A 14544-nucleotide genomic window follows, 5' to 3' on the forward strand; every position below is an offset into this window, starting at 1 on the left:
GTGAAAGGCTGACGGTGACATGCTCTCTGAACAGATGAGTGTAAGAGCGAGCAGATAGCTGGGGCCCCCTAAGCAGGCCAAGCAAAAGGCTCTGGGTGCATCAAAAGTAGTGCACTATATAAGGAACAGGGTGCCATTTGGGACCCAGCCTCTATCTGCTGCTAACACACAATGCTTCAAAGGTCCCATCCCAGATCTTTCTGGCCTGACAGGGGCCCTTGCTAAAGCCTTGTTCATGGATCACAAATACTCAACCCATCCTGTACGGTAGAGGGCATTCAAGGCAGGTAATCTCCCTCTGTCTCTCTCTCAGGCTCCAAATCCAATCAGTGTGGAGATCAGTCCTGGTGTCATGCTCACAGAAAGACATTTTAATCTGAGGGGAACATCCAAAACAGACCTGCAGCTCATCCCAGCCCCACTCACACCCTCCAACCAGGCCCATATTGAGGCCTGTGTCAACAGATCAGGAGGTCTCTAGAAGGATATAAGGAGATTTCTATGTAACCCAACCTGACATTATTGCTGATGGTTTTTCAGCACATCCATAAGAATGATTCCATTTTCTGACAAAGACATGACTCATGAGTTGAAATAGTGGTGTATAGTTACGGTGGAAACCGTGTTCGATTGGGCCCCAGAATGACTCTCTCCCTATCTGAGTCCATTACCAAAAGACTCATCTCCACGACGTGGTCCACAGTATAGCTCAGCGAGGGGGCCCACACTGAATCACTTAACATGGCTAATGGCTAATTGGGGACCTCGATGGCTCAGCCACCTCAGCCCTGCCTGATGACAGATGCTGTGGTTTCCATGGCAAAGCTGCCAAACAGCCATGATGAAATATCTAAGCTTTACTGCCCATCCCCTTGAAGTGCCGGACTTTACTCTAAAGCACGCCTTTGAGTCATCAAAAACGTAATATGACAATGATGAACAATGGAAAGGGATGCGTTTGTTAGAGCGAGTGCCAGTCAAAACAATGTCAAACAAGTCAGGACAAGCTGATTGCCACATTTTCCCAAGGCATGTGTTTTCTGTGAACATGCGTGCCTGAGAAAGTGTTTGTGTGTGTAGAGGACTGGAGAGAATGAGAAATGGAGATGGAGAATGTGTATGATATCAGTGTCAGTGTGTGGGTGTGTGTTTGTGTGGTGTGTGCCAGCTGTTTCTTTCCTAGCAGCCCAGCACTATGAGCCTCCCTGCCTCCTAGGCCCTCCAGTCCAGGGATCTATCCAGGCTGTTCCCAAATAGCACCCTATTCCACTTATAATGTACTACTTTTGACCAAGGCCCATAGAGCTCTGGTCAAATCTAGTGCACTATACAGGGAATAGGGGGCCATTTGGGACTCCCGTCCAGTCTCTGGGAACATCCAGCACTGAGCGAGTTCAAAAGGAGCGGCAGGGGGATGATGGAGCGCTCCAGGCCACCGCTAGACGCCGCTGAAAGCGGGCCCCGTGGTCCTCTTATCACCCCTCTGCCACCGCTCCCACTGACTGGCTGTGTACAGACAGAAAGAGAGGAGAGAATGAGCACTGTGTGTATAGAAAGAGAGAGAGGGGAGAGTTGGAGCACTGCCTAGGTACGTTGAAGAGCAAGGATTAAGACTGGGATTGCTGCACTCACAATAACAAACTACATCTACGTTCCTCAGTCAGGAGTTCACTGACTGCACTGTAACAGGCTGAATGGCCAAGCTGCACTGTAACAGGCTGAATGGCCAAGCTGCACTGTAAGAGGCTGAAGGGCCAAGCTGCACTGTAACAGGCTGAATGGCCAAGCTGCACTGTAAGAGGCTGAATGGCCAAGCTGCACTGTAAGAGGCTGAATGGCCAAGCTGCACTGTAAGAGGCTGAATGGCCAAGCTGCACTGTAAGAGGCTGAATGGCCAAGCTGCACTGTAAGAGGCTGAATGGCCAAGCTGCACTGTAAGAGGCTGAAGGGCCAAGCTGCACTGTAAGAGGCTGAAGGGCCAAGCTGCACTGTAAGAGGCTGAATGGCCAAGCTGCACTGTAAGAGGCTGAAGGGCCAAGCTGCACTGTAAGAGGCTGAATGGCCAAGCTGCACTGTAAGAGGCTGAATGGCCAAGCTGCACTGTAAGAGGCTGAATGGCCAAGCTGCACTGTAAGAGGCTGAAGGGCCAAGCTGCACTGTAAGAGGCTGAAGGGCCAAGCTGCACTGTAACAGGCTGAATGGCCAAGCTGCACTGTAAGAGGCTGAAGGGCCAAGCTGCACTGTAAGAGGCTGAATGGCCAAGCTGCAATGTAAGAGGCTGAATGGCCAAGCTGCACTGTAAGAGGCTGAATGGCCAAGCTGCACTGTAAGAGGCTGAATGGCCAAGCTGCACTGAAGAGGCTGAAGGGCCAAGCTGCACTGTAAGAGGCTGAATGGCCAAGCTGCACTGTAAGAGGCTGAATGGCCAAGCTGCACTGTAAGAGGGTGAATGGCCAAGCTGCACTGTAAGAGGCTGAATGGCCAAGCTGCACTGTAAGAGGCTGAATGGCCAAGCTGCACTGTAAGAGGCTGAATGGCCAAGCTGCACTGTAAGAAGCTGAAGGGCCAAGCTGCACTGTAACAGGCTGAATGGCCAAGCTGCACTGTAAGAGGCTGAATGGCCAAGCTGCACTGTAAGAAGCTGAAGGGCCAAGCTGCACTGTAACAGGCTGAATGGCCAAGCTGCACTGTAAGAGGCTGAAGGGCCAAGCTGCACTGTAACAGGCTGAATGGCCAAGCTGCACTGTAACAGGCTGAATGGCCAAGCTGCACTGTAAGAGGCTGAATGGCCAAGCTGCACTGTAAGAGGCTGAATGGCCAAGCTGCACTGTAAGAGGCTGAATGGCCAAGCTGCACTGTAAGAGGCTGAATGGCCAAGCTGCACTGTAAGAGGCTGAAGGGCCAAGCTGCACTGTAAGAGGCTGAAGGGCCAAGCTGCACTGTAAGAGGCTGAATGGCCAAGCTGCACTGTAAGAGGCTGAAGGGCCAAGCTGCACTGTAAGAGGCTGAATGGCCAAGCTGCACTGTAAGAGGCTGAATGGCCAAGCTGCACTGTAAGAGGCTGAATGGCCAAGCTGCACTGTAAGAGGCTGAAGGGCCAAGCTGCACTGTAAGAGGCTGAAGGGCCAAGCTGCACTGTAAGAGGCTGAATGGCCAAGCTGCACTGTAAGAGGCTGAAGGGCCAAGCTGCACTGTAAGAGGCTGAATGGCCAAGCTGCACTGTAAGAGGCTGAATGGCCAAGCTGCACTGTAAGAGGCTGAATGGCCAAGCTGCACTGTAAGAGGCTGAATGGCCAAGCTGCACTGTAAGAGGCTGAATGGCCAAGCTGCACTGTAAGAAGCTGAAGGGCCAAACTGCACTGTAACAGGCTGAATGGCCAAGCTGCACTGTAAGAGGCTGAATGGCCAAGCTGCACTGTAAGAAGCTGAAGGGCCAAGCTGCACTGTAACAGGCTGAATGGCAAAGCTACACTGTAAGAGGCTGAAGGGCCAAGCTGCACTGTAACAGGCTGAATGGCCAAGCTGCACTGTAAGAGGCTGAATGGCCAAGCTGCACTGTAAGAAGCTGAATGGCCAAGCTGCACTGTAAGAAGCTGAAGGGCCAAGCTGCACTGTAAGAAGCTGAATGGCCAAGCTGCACTGTAAGAGGCTGAATGGCCAAGCTGCACGGTAAGAAGCTGAAGGGCCAAGCTGCACTGTAAGAAGCTGAAGGGCCAAGCTGCACTGTAACAGGCTTAAGGGCCAAGCTGCACTGTAAGAGGCTGAATGGCCAAGCTGCACTGTAAGAGGCTGAATGGCCAAGCTGCACTGTAAGAAGCTGAAGGGCCAAGCTGCACTGTAACAGGCTGAATGGCCAAGCTGCACTGTAAGAGGCTGAATGGCCAAGCTGCACTGTAAGAAGCTGAAGGGCCAAGCTGCACTGTAACAGGCTGAATGGCCAAGCTGCACTGTAAGAAGCTGAAGGGCCAAGCTGCACTGTAACAGGCTGAATGGCCAAGCTGCACTGTAAGAGGCTGAAGGGCCAAGCTACACTGTAACAGGCTGAATGGCCAAGCTGCACTGTAAGAGGCTGAATGTCCAAGCTGCACTGTAAGAAGCTGAATGGCCAAGCTGCACTGTAAGAAGCTGAAGGGCCAAGCTGCACTGTAAGAAGCTGAAGGGCCAAGCTGCACTGTAAGAAGCTGAAGGGCCAAGCTGCACTGTAAGAAGCTGAAGGGCCAAGCTACACTGTAAGAAGCTGAAGGGCCAAGCTGCACTGTAACAGGCTGAAGGGCCAAGCTGCACTGTAACAGGCTGAAGGGCTGAACTGGCAGTATGTTTCCCAAGCCACGGTCTAGTCTAAAGACACAGCCATAACTTCTTCCTAGCCCTGCCCCCTCACTCTGCCCCTTCCAAGGAGTGCTGACCGGACACTGCCCACCCTCTATAGCATGTTGACCTCTCACTGTCATCCCTTACAAGAGAAAATGTTCCTGAGAATCTTCATTCATTCATTTATTAATTTATTCATTCATTCTTCAAGTAGTGAGAGGGATTAAAACCTGCTATCTGGTCAGATCCTTTAGCATCTAGCAGCACCTAGCACTACTGCTTGATGCTCCTTCCAGATTCTTCTCTGAAAAAGTTGGTGTTGGAATAGATTGGCATTGACTTGTTTTGGCAGTCTCAGTTGAAAATTGAACAACAATATTTCTGTTAGAGCATGCAGTGCATAATGTCTAGCTCGAGCTGGTGTAGCAGTGAAGCAGCCTTGCTATGTTTACTCATCATTTTTACATAGAAATATACCTGCAAAAAATTCCGATTACGATTTTGGCCCCTACAGTTTTTCGTTATCCTACCTACAATGTTCTCGACAAAGCCAACTCTCGCCCACAGTGTTGGGGCCTACAACTGGTTTCATTTACAATACATTTTTATGTTCAATAACATTGTATCTTCACATCAGTTCAGACAGAGTTCATTCTTAGAATTGTTGAATTACGTACTGTAGCTGCTCGTACTCCATTATGGAGCAACATAAACCTGCCGTGCGTCCCATATAGCACCCTATACATGCTCACCATCGGCTCGGGTCAAAAGTAGTGCACTATAAAGGGAACAGGGTGCCTTTTGGGACGCCGCCCTGCTCTTCTCTGGCTTCTCAGGCTGACTGACTGTATAAGCCTATTCAGTCAGTCAGGTTTTTCAGCTGAGCGCAGCTGGTGGAGATGCGTAGCTAAGCATCACTCTGAGGCCGGGCCCTTCAAAGGTTTTAAAGGATTCTCAGCGCACTTTATCAGCTGGACAAGGTAAAGCCCATCTTTCACAGTGATGCAGCATTAAAGAAAAATTGTGGTGACCTTTTACATTTTGGACTGGGAAAAAAAGCCCCTGTGAGAAATGAGGGGTGGGCGGAGGTTGGTTAGAAAGCATCTTGTCATCTTCTGGTTAAAGTCCAGGTTAAGGGCCAGACTGTCTAATCCACGGGGCAGCATTAAATCTAACACAGAGCAGAGCTGTGGGTTTGTGTTTTCAATTAGATGTTCACTGGGGCAGAAATGATGTCTCTTCATTTTCTCTACCTGAGAAAAGTTAAATTAAACTGTTGAATTTCTTTTCTTGTGGACAGGTATTAGGAGCTTGGCTTGTGAGCTACCACTTCAAAAAACAATACTAGTTGAAACTTATTACTTCAAAGTTAAATGAAACTGTTGAATTGTTTTTGTTGTGACATAACTGCATGGTGTAATTGGTTGACTTAGCTCCAACAGATGGCCATAGCTACTCAAAATGGAGGTGTCATAATGACTACATTTTAACACTAATGAAAGCAGCTACTCAATTTACAGAAGTAACACATATTTCTGGGGAATCTGAGATGAGTCTAGTACAGTGTAGTATAGTATAGAATGTGTAGTGCTAGTCTACTAATATGGTATATCCCATGTATTTTCTGTGATATATGAACTGTAGGTACTCACCTGCCTGCTTTCGTTATGATCATCTCTGTTCCCGCCTCATGGAACTTCTTCCACAGCTCCCTCTCATGAAGAACAACCTTGATGTTCTCAATATTCTAAATAGAGAAAGGTAGAGACTGCCATGAGGGTTGGCAACCTGTTGTGGGCTTATAGACAATTCACATTATGCCATCTGCATTTTTAAGTTAAACCAGTTCATTCTCAATAAATCATTCACAATTGATAGGGTGTCCACCTACTCTGCCCAGACAAGAAATAAAAACACCCACGATTTAATATGGCCAATAATTTTGTTAACAAGTCAACGACTTCCTTAATAATAGCTAAAATTATTGAAATTGAGAGCAAGGAAACATACCCATTTGGTCATTTCCAAGAATAGGAAACTTCTGAACATATAATACCTTTGCAGTTGTGGTTCTGGCTCTGTGTTGAGAGCCTACAATACCCATGATTACCTGGTCTGGCTCATTGCCCTGGGGGATGCTGGGAGTTGTAGGCAGGCCCAGGTGAGCGGAGTCAGGGCTTAGGTCTGGGGGCCCTCCAGGCTGGACCCCAGTCACACTGTCATCCGTCACAGCTGAGGCCTTCTCCTGGAGCATCTCTTTGAGATGAACAATGGCTTCAGTTCAATACACAGACTTACAATACACAGACTTACAATACACAGACTTACAATACATAGACCATAGAATTACATATAGAACTTATATAGAACTTACATAGTAATGTAATAGGATATCTGTGGCATAGAATTACTATAATACTAAAATAAATCAGAGCATCTCTACAGATAATAACAGACTTACAATACACAGACTGACTCCAAACCAATACTAAACTGTCTCGTAAAATACTTCAATAACACATTCCCATGAAATGGACTGGACAAAATATGTTCCAACGAAATACACCGTACCCAAACAAAATGTAACACCCCTTCAAGATACAAAGATGAACCCCACCCCTAAAAACATTGCTTAATATTTAATTTAGCTATTGTTTATTTTTTCAACAACTAATTGACATGAATTGCATTTACATAATGTACTTGTACAGTAATTGCTGTTCATTTTGTATTTCTACAATAATAATGTCTATTAATACTGTAAGGAAATTAAACACATCTTACTGGAAAGCTGCTAATTAATTCAATCTTTTCTAATGAACATCTGCAGAATGACCAATGGGAGAAAAAAACGGAACTAAAGGGGACTCCGTAAAATTGTTTTATCAGATCATTAATTGTTGTCATCCCACACCTTGAATGATGTTCTTCAATGGAATTCCTGTCTGTTTTAGAAAGAAAATCTGGTGTGAATTCCTGTCTGTTTTAGAAAGAAAATCTGGTGTGAATTCCTGTCTGTTTTAGAAAGAAAATCTGGTGTGAATTCCTGTCTGTTTTAGAAAGAAAATCTGGTGTGCGTAAAATACACGTCTACTTCAATTTGTGTCTGTTATTTACACAAGAAAAGTATATATTTTTTATGAATTACTATTTATATTGAACGATGAATCAAAAGTAAATTGTTTAAATGTTTTAACATTTCTGGTAGATACAATTATTTAATATCAAACCTTACAAGGAAATTTCAAGGATACAGAAGTCAATGCCTCATTCTTGCACTGCAATAATACACACTTGAAGGTGTGTATTCAACAACAAATATTTGCAATGAGAGAATAAAAAAATAAAAAACTCAACAGCATATTAATTCATTCAGGCATGCTCTCCCATTGTGGGACATTTCTTGGAATTAGTTTTTCAGTTCTTGGAAACCAAGTCACTGTTTCATCCCCAAGCTACTAACCATTGTTAATAGAAATATCTGTCGAATTCTGTAGGCAAAGTCATTTCAAGGTGGATCACTGCAGCAAGGGCCATGTGCCATTGGGGGAATTTGGTCACAATGACCCAAATACTGTAGGATGATGGGCCCTCATTCACGCAAAATAGAGCCGATCTATGTTTGCAATGAGGTCCCATGTGAGTTTAAAGGAGGAATCGTCTACTGTACCCTCTGCTCTGCTCTCCCCTCATATGAAAAGATTGAATAGTAGCTAGCAAACTTGATTGTTCCACACATAGAATTTGAATTACCGGACCCATTCAAGTGACGTTATTCCCACATATGACTACACTGTTGTGCTTATTAGGTCATCGTAAATACACAACTACTAAGTAATCAAAAATATTCAAGCAACATACTGGCCATAGAATTTCAATTACTAGAATGGACAATCCCATTCAAGTCTGCGCTCTGTGATGGGTGCACCAGCGGCCATATTGAATACTTCTATTTCTGTTATAGCATCTCCATTTTGATTCTCTGACATTTAGTTTGATGAAAGAAATTACAATATTCCTAATATATATTTGCATATTAACACCGTAAATCATAAGAAACTCTAGACATAAGCTAATGACTCAGCCTGCATGCTTGGAGACCACGATATTAAGCACATGGGGTCAAGATGAATTTGTTCTTCAGAAGAGTTGGATTAAATATTTACTCTTCTAGCATACGGTGGGATACTTTTATGTAACGGCTCCTAAACACTGTTCATTCCATTAGTCCAGATCACCAGCTAAGCTTCGCTCTCTCACAGCTCTAAACCCAGCTCAAAGACAAACATCTTTTCATGAGAGACACAGATACACAGACAGCCTGGTATAGCCTCGTCTGCTCCATACAGTTCAGTTTCACAATGCCCTCTCCTCTCGCATTGCAACCATTCCCCCAGCCATTTTACCATACAGACTCAAACTGTAGGTCTACGTCACAAATAGCACCCAATTCACTATATAGTGCACTACCTTTGAACAGAGTCCTATGGGCCTTTGTCAAAAGTACTACACTATATGAGGAATAGGGTGCCATTTGGGACGCAGATATAAAGGTATACAGTGTACAATTCGGATAGTTTTTACACTCACCCCGGCCCTCCCTTAATCTCAGGCATGTAAACAATGTGAGTGCTCTCTCTCAGGATGAAAGAGAAGGGGCTCCAACTGTAAACCAACGCAGACATTTGCTAAAGCGAATAAAGATAAGGCGCGCTGCAAATCAGCCTTGGTACTTTTTTACCCTCCTGAACAGGGCCCTTTCACTTACCCTGTTTAACTAAACACGCTGAGCTAGCCCTCTGTTTATATCTGTGTCACTCCCAGACATATAATCCACTAAACTATTCATGGCAGATTGTCCTGTGTGTGTGTGTGTGTGTGTGTGTGTGTGTGTGTGTGTGTGTGTGTGTGTGTGTGTGTGTGTGTGTGTGTGTGTGTGTGTGTGTGTGTGTGTGTGTGTGTGTGTGTGTGTGTGTGTGTGTGTGTGTGTGTGTGTGTGTGTGTGTGTCTGTGTGTGTCTGTGTATGTCTGTGTGTGTGTGTGTGTGTGTGTGTGTGTGTGTGTGTGTGTGTGTGTGTGTGTGTGTGTGTGTGTGTGTGTGTGTGTTTTCGCCTCCCAGTCTGAAATGCATAGCCATGATGCATGATGCATGTTATTGAGACAGCTACCATAAATTCAAACCTGACCTACCATTTTGTGCAGCAGCCAGTCTCATGCATCTGGTGATGTGTTGCAGAGAGAGAGAGAGAGAGAGAGAGAGAGAGAGAGAGAGAGAGAGAGAGAGAGAGAGAGAGAGAGAGAGACAGAGAGAGAGAGAGAGAGAGAGACAGAGAGAGAGACAGAGACAGAGAGAGAGACAGGCAGAGACAGAGACAGAGACAGAGACAGAGACAGACAGAGAGCGAGAGCGAGAGCGAGAGCACCTTTATTGTTGTTGTATGTACGTCTCTGGCAGCTACAACTCAGCGATGTCAGTAGAATCACATCACGTAGCCTTGAGCTTGTTAGCACGCCATTTGTGCAAAATCATTTGGGATGTGAAACTGACCTATCACAACAAAAATGTAGTGGTACCAAAGTAGTAAGTGAGTATGGTGCTGTAAAATCTCTCACCTGCAAAGCAGTTCTCTAATGTTCCATTCCCTCCACAAAAGTGAATTAGGCCTATGTTTTAATCAATTGTTTGGTTGATTGATTGGCTTCAAATGTCAGTATACTACTTAACAGAACATCTCAGGATGTAATGTTTAGAGTCAAATGAAAAATAAAATATGATTTTATTTATTGTAAATTTGTGAAAATGTTTATAGTCCACATTTTAGAGACATCCAACATAATTGTTTGAGTTATGTATTTAGGTATTTCTTGAATGAAAAGGACATTATTTAGACTCCCATTTGTAGATTAAATTATTTGGTTGTAATTTGTGATCATATAATTCTAAAAGCATGTTCTAAAATCATTATCTGGCAGTCAGTCTGTATAAACTAATTAAATATATTATTATGAATAATAATGATAGTTTTATCATTATCGTTATCATTATTCATCATTAACTATTATAATAATGATACTAATAATAATATTTGTACCATTATTTAAGGATAAGAAATATTTTTCATTTTAAACAAAACAGATAGAATTGTTATTTTTTTAACTTTTTATATTATCTTAAAGCTTGAATTGAAAGTTGCTAAACCAATTTTGGACTTATAAATGAATACACCCATTGATTCTTGAAGAATATAACTTATAAATGCCTCATCAGCTTAGTTCACCTGTCTTACCCCATCAGAACCCAGAATATAAACTTGATTTAGTCCAATGTTAGTAAACAATGTCATGTAAACAAATACTGTATAGCGTCAAAACATGGTTAAAACTATCATTTTACTATAATGGATGGTCAGTCCTTGCATCCATAGTTCTCGTAGCTTTAACGTCAATAAGCTTTGAATACCTTCACAGGGCCCTGAAACATGTAACAGACTGGTCTTCTGGTGTTTAAATGACATTTCATGTCCTTTATACACAGCATCTAGGCTACGATCTAGAAAGAAACGTACAATCTCAGACAAGGGCTCTTGACATTTTTGAGAAATTGAGTAAATTATGTAACAACTGTTTTCATCATATTTATAGTAACCTCAAAATGATATTGTGAACATAAGAAGCATATAACCTATAACTTATTTGAGCATATGTGAAGTGTAAAGAAATTGTGACTTTGAAATTGTACTATAGGCTACATGTTCATATCAGTTATAATGAAATGTTTTATAGACCGTGTGACCATAGACTGTTACACATCTCCATAATATCACCACGTCATATAACGGTTAAGGACTCTGCTTTAGCTTGCATTGTTGAAATGGGCTACAGACAGCATTATCACGTTCACCATCACTATCAAGGCAGCCAAATAACGGTGAAAAAAAGAAAGTAGAAAGTACATCCTAACACTAATCGCATTAAAGAAGCTGAGCCTATCGAACTACGGCGTTTCCAGATTGACTCCATGCCTGAGCTTGTTTACAAAGCACAAAGCACGTAGATAGGCAGATTACAACGAAGATAGGAAATAATATTATTATATTACCTCATGAAATATTATGAGCTTGAATCCATTTATTTCACTTTTCTGTCTTCACCAAGGAAATAGCAGGAAGTTACGTTCCATTGGGACGTAGTTAGGGAAAGTCGTCCAGCATCTCATCTTAATAGACTTGCTTATCTTTCTCCGGCATAACGGTTCTCGAGTAAACTCCCGGACACGCGTGAGCGCCCGTGTTAACCCTGACTTGGTGTGATTCAACTCTCGTGAACTGACTGTTGCCTACTCTGCGCGTGTGCAGTGCGCTTTGAGCTAGAGAGATCGCACTTGGTGTGTGATGTTTTCTTGGAAACACAAAAAAGAATTTGCTCAATCCCTTGAATTGTTAAAACACCGGGATGAGTGAATTATTTGACTCGTTCCCCCCTCTCCCTTCCCTCTCTTCCACGCAGACCTGACGTCGCTTCTCTAACGACGAGAATACCTTACAGCGCGATGCACTGGTCCTCTGGAGCCAGAATCTCTCCACCAACGTCTATTGGACTAATAAATGTTGTGTATGACATGAATACAACCTCATCTCCTCCCCCATCCCACAGGCTATTGGTTACATCATTAAAAATACTAATCCCATGATATAGGCTATATAGCCTAAAAATAGATATAGCTGCAGAGTTTGATAGGGCCTATGGGATATTATTATACATAATATAGTATAGGCTTCATTAATAAACAATTCAGAGAATAATTAATATTTTTCCCGATAGGCCTTTTCTACTAGATATAACTCAGAAGAGCACAAATTGATCATTGAAGCATCCGCTCTGGGTCTTTGTCACTCAGGTGTCACTGTGCAAACAGACATGTGAGGAACCGAGTTACCTGTGAGGTGAACCATGTCCAAATCAGGATTGTTGGGGTAACAGAGTCTCCTCTGTTCCAGTGTGAGGTCAAATGACCTCTGAGGGCCACAGTGAAGACGAGTGGTCTAGCCTATAACCGACCCATTCTCTGGTCCAGTTAGGCTCTAGATTTGATTTCTTTACCGTTATTTCGCACGCCATGTTTTCCTTTCAAAACAGCAAATGACCTCTGAGGGCCACAGTGAAGACGAGCGGACTAGCCTATAGCCTACCCATCGTCTGGTTTAGTTATAGATGGTATTTCTGGACAGTTATTTCGCACGCCATGTTTTCCTTTCAAAACAGGAATAGGCGCCGAAGAATGACGCTAAAACGCTCATACATTTTCAGGTGAAATATGGTTGTGGTTTTGGAATAAATGGGTCGAAGCACAAGGCCGAAAGACCAATAAATCAACAATAGAAGTTGGCGGGTCGGGTTGGTCGGGGAGAGTTTGACTTATATCTACTGGTGACATGACCAAATGAACGAGAACAGCCTAAATGTCCTTCCCGCGACAGTTTGTCATTTTCAGCCCTTTCAATATTTCTCTGCCAAAATATGGCTGGTGAGGAGGCATCGAATGATCAGACAGTGGTCATTGTTTGAGTCTGTTGAATGTTTGGACATGGGTGATGTATTGTATCGGTTGATGTCAGGTTTTAGAGACCTATTGATGATTTGTCGGCTCAGAATATAGATTTCCATATACATTATAATGAACAAATGGCTTGATTTTGGTATCATTTTGAGAACAATAAATTGCATCTAGGCTGATTGTATTTGTCAGTTTATTGAAATCCTGTTTTTTAAAGTGTAAATCGGCTGAAATGTAACACACGAGTTGCCTTTAATTTCTTTACTTTGTAGATGGGGTGATTTTCGTTTTATGTTCGTCCATTTAACTTATGAATGATTTTTTTTTACTAATAATAGTTGTAATATTTCTTCATTGTAAACATAGCCTACTACAACTACTAATAGCCTAATAATAGGGTAATAATCATAGGCTAATCTAATTGAATGCACATTTGCATTTTTTTCGATAGGCCTGTCATCTTTATTATATGATAAAATAAATATCGACGTTTTTTTGTCAGGGAACAATCAAGCAGAATAGTCAGTTTTCTATGGTTTTCCATCTCATATTGCTATATCAACCCCTTCGCTAAATGAGACTCTAATCTGTTTTTAGTCGTCTGTCTTTAGTCATGTGGCGCCAAAAGGCCAAAGCCTCCTGAGTTTCCGTGAAGGCCTTTTGTTCCATATCGAACATACAGTCCATCCAAGATCTAACGCGGTCCTCCAAACATCAGTCATTTGCGCGGGAAGAACATATTTAGCGATACATGTAAATATTGACCCTAAATTCATTGCATCATATAAATACAATGCCAGGCTGTGTTTACACAAATACCTCGTAAATGTTGGACAGAAAGGAGTATTTAGAGGATGTTTCTGTCATATTGCTAATGTGCGCCACTAATAAAGGATATAGTGAAGGCTTGAGGAAATGCAGATGTGCAATTCTATCTCTTAAATCATATATATTAGCCTACCTCATGAAAGACAAAAAAAATGGTATGACCATTGACCAACAACAAATATACCGAATTTAAAACGCCCAAAGGCTAATACTAAATTCTGTGTAACTGGCCCTCACAAACATAACACGTGATGTAAAAGTAGCGGTTCTTACCTCCACGTTATTGCTCAGCCCTTCACACGAATTTGACCTCTGCACTGTACTCCCCTTTAGCTGTGCTTTTCTTCCGAGAATCTTAGTCCCACAAGGACAAACCTTAGCCGCCGTGATATAGAAGATGCTTCTGCTATAAAATGGTAGATTTTTTTTATAGGAGCTGAATTGAGATGGGTTTCTGAAAGGGAATTTAAACTTGACTCACTCCCACAGTCACGTGGTGCAGAAATTAGGAACAGGAGTTCAGTGGGGTTGTGGTGGGCTAGTGGACTTGGAGCAAAGCTGGGTGTTGCTGAGGGGACAATGTTCAAGCCTCGTTAAAAACTGCCATATTATATATACCGATGCCTTGGCGTTTTGGTCTCTGGTCCGAGACGAATAGTGTTCGTTGGTTTAGTAGTTAGGCTATATTTATGTTTTTGAGAAATACTAGGCAGAAAAATAGAAAAGTCCGTTCCTTTTATTCATGTGTCAATATGTTACCTTTGATGGGCCATTAATAAACCTTGCTAATGTGATGATCATTTTGGTTTTATTAATAATGAAAAGATCTGTTGCCAAAACATTAATTCCAA

General features: G+C 42.9%; 1 protein-coding gene across 2 annotated transcripts in view; it reads right to left on the reverse strand.

Moving 5' to 3' along the window:
• The window catches only part of LOC106580997 (T-box transcription factor TBX4), a 32777-nt gene extending 18677 nt beyond the window's left edge, over positions 1-14100 (reverse strand). Inside the window, exons 1-3 of one of the 2 annotated variants that reach the window (XM_014162636.2) lie at positions 13967-14100; positions 6422-6567; positions 5964-6058 (exon numbers count right to left, since the gene is read on the reverse strand). In XM_014162636.2, the coding sequence (XP_014018111.1) occupies positions 5964-6058; positions 6422-6565 (239 nt within the window). In that variant the 5' untranslated portion in view covers positions 6566-6567; positions 13967-14100. Of the gene's footprint in view, positions 1-5963; positions 6059-6421; positions 6568-11410; positions 11881-13966 lie in introns of those variants that run through there. The other variant, XM_014162635.2, reaches the window with a different exon arrangement.
• Positions 14101-14544: the final 444 nt, after the last annotated feature.

The sequence above is a fragment of the Salmo salar genome, chromosome ssa20 (assembly GCF_905237065.1).
Source record: "Salmo salar chromosome ssa20, Ssal_v3.1, whole genome shotgun sequence".
Taxonomy (NCBI): Eukaryota; Metazoa; Chordata; class Actinopteri; order Salmoniformes; family Salmonidae; genus Salmo; species Salmo salar.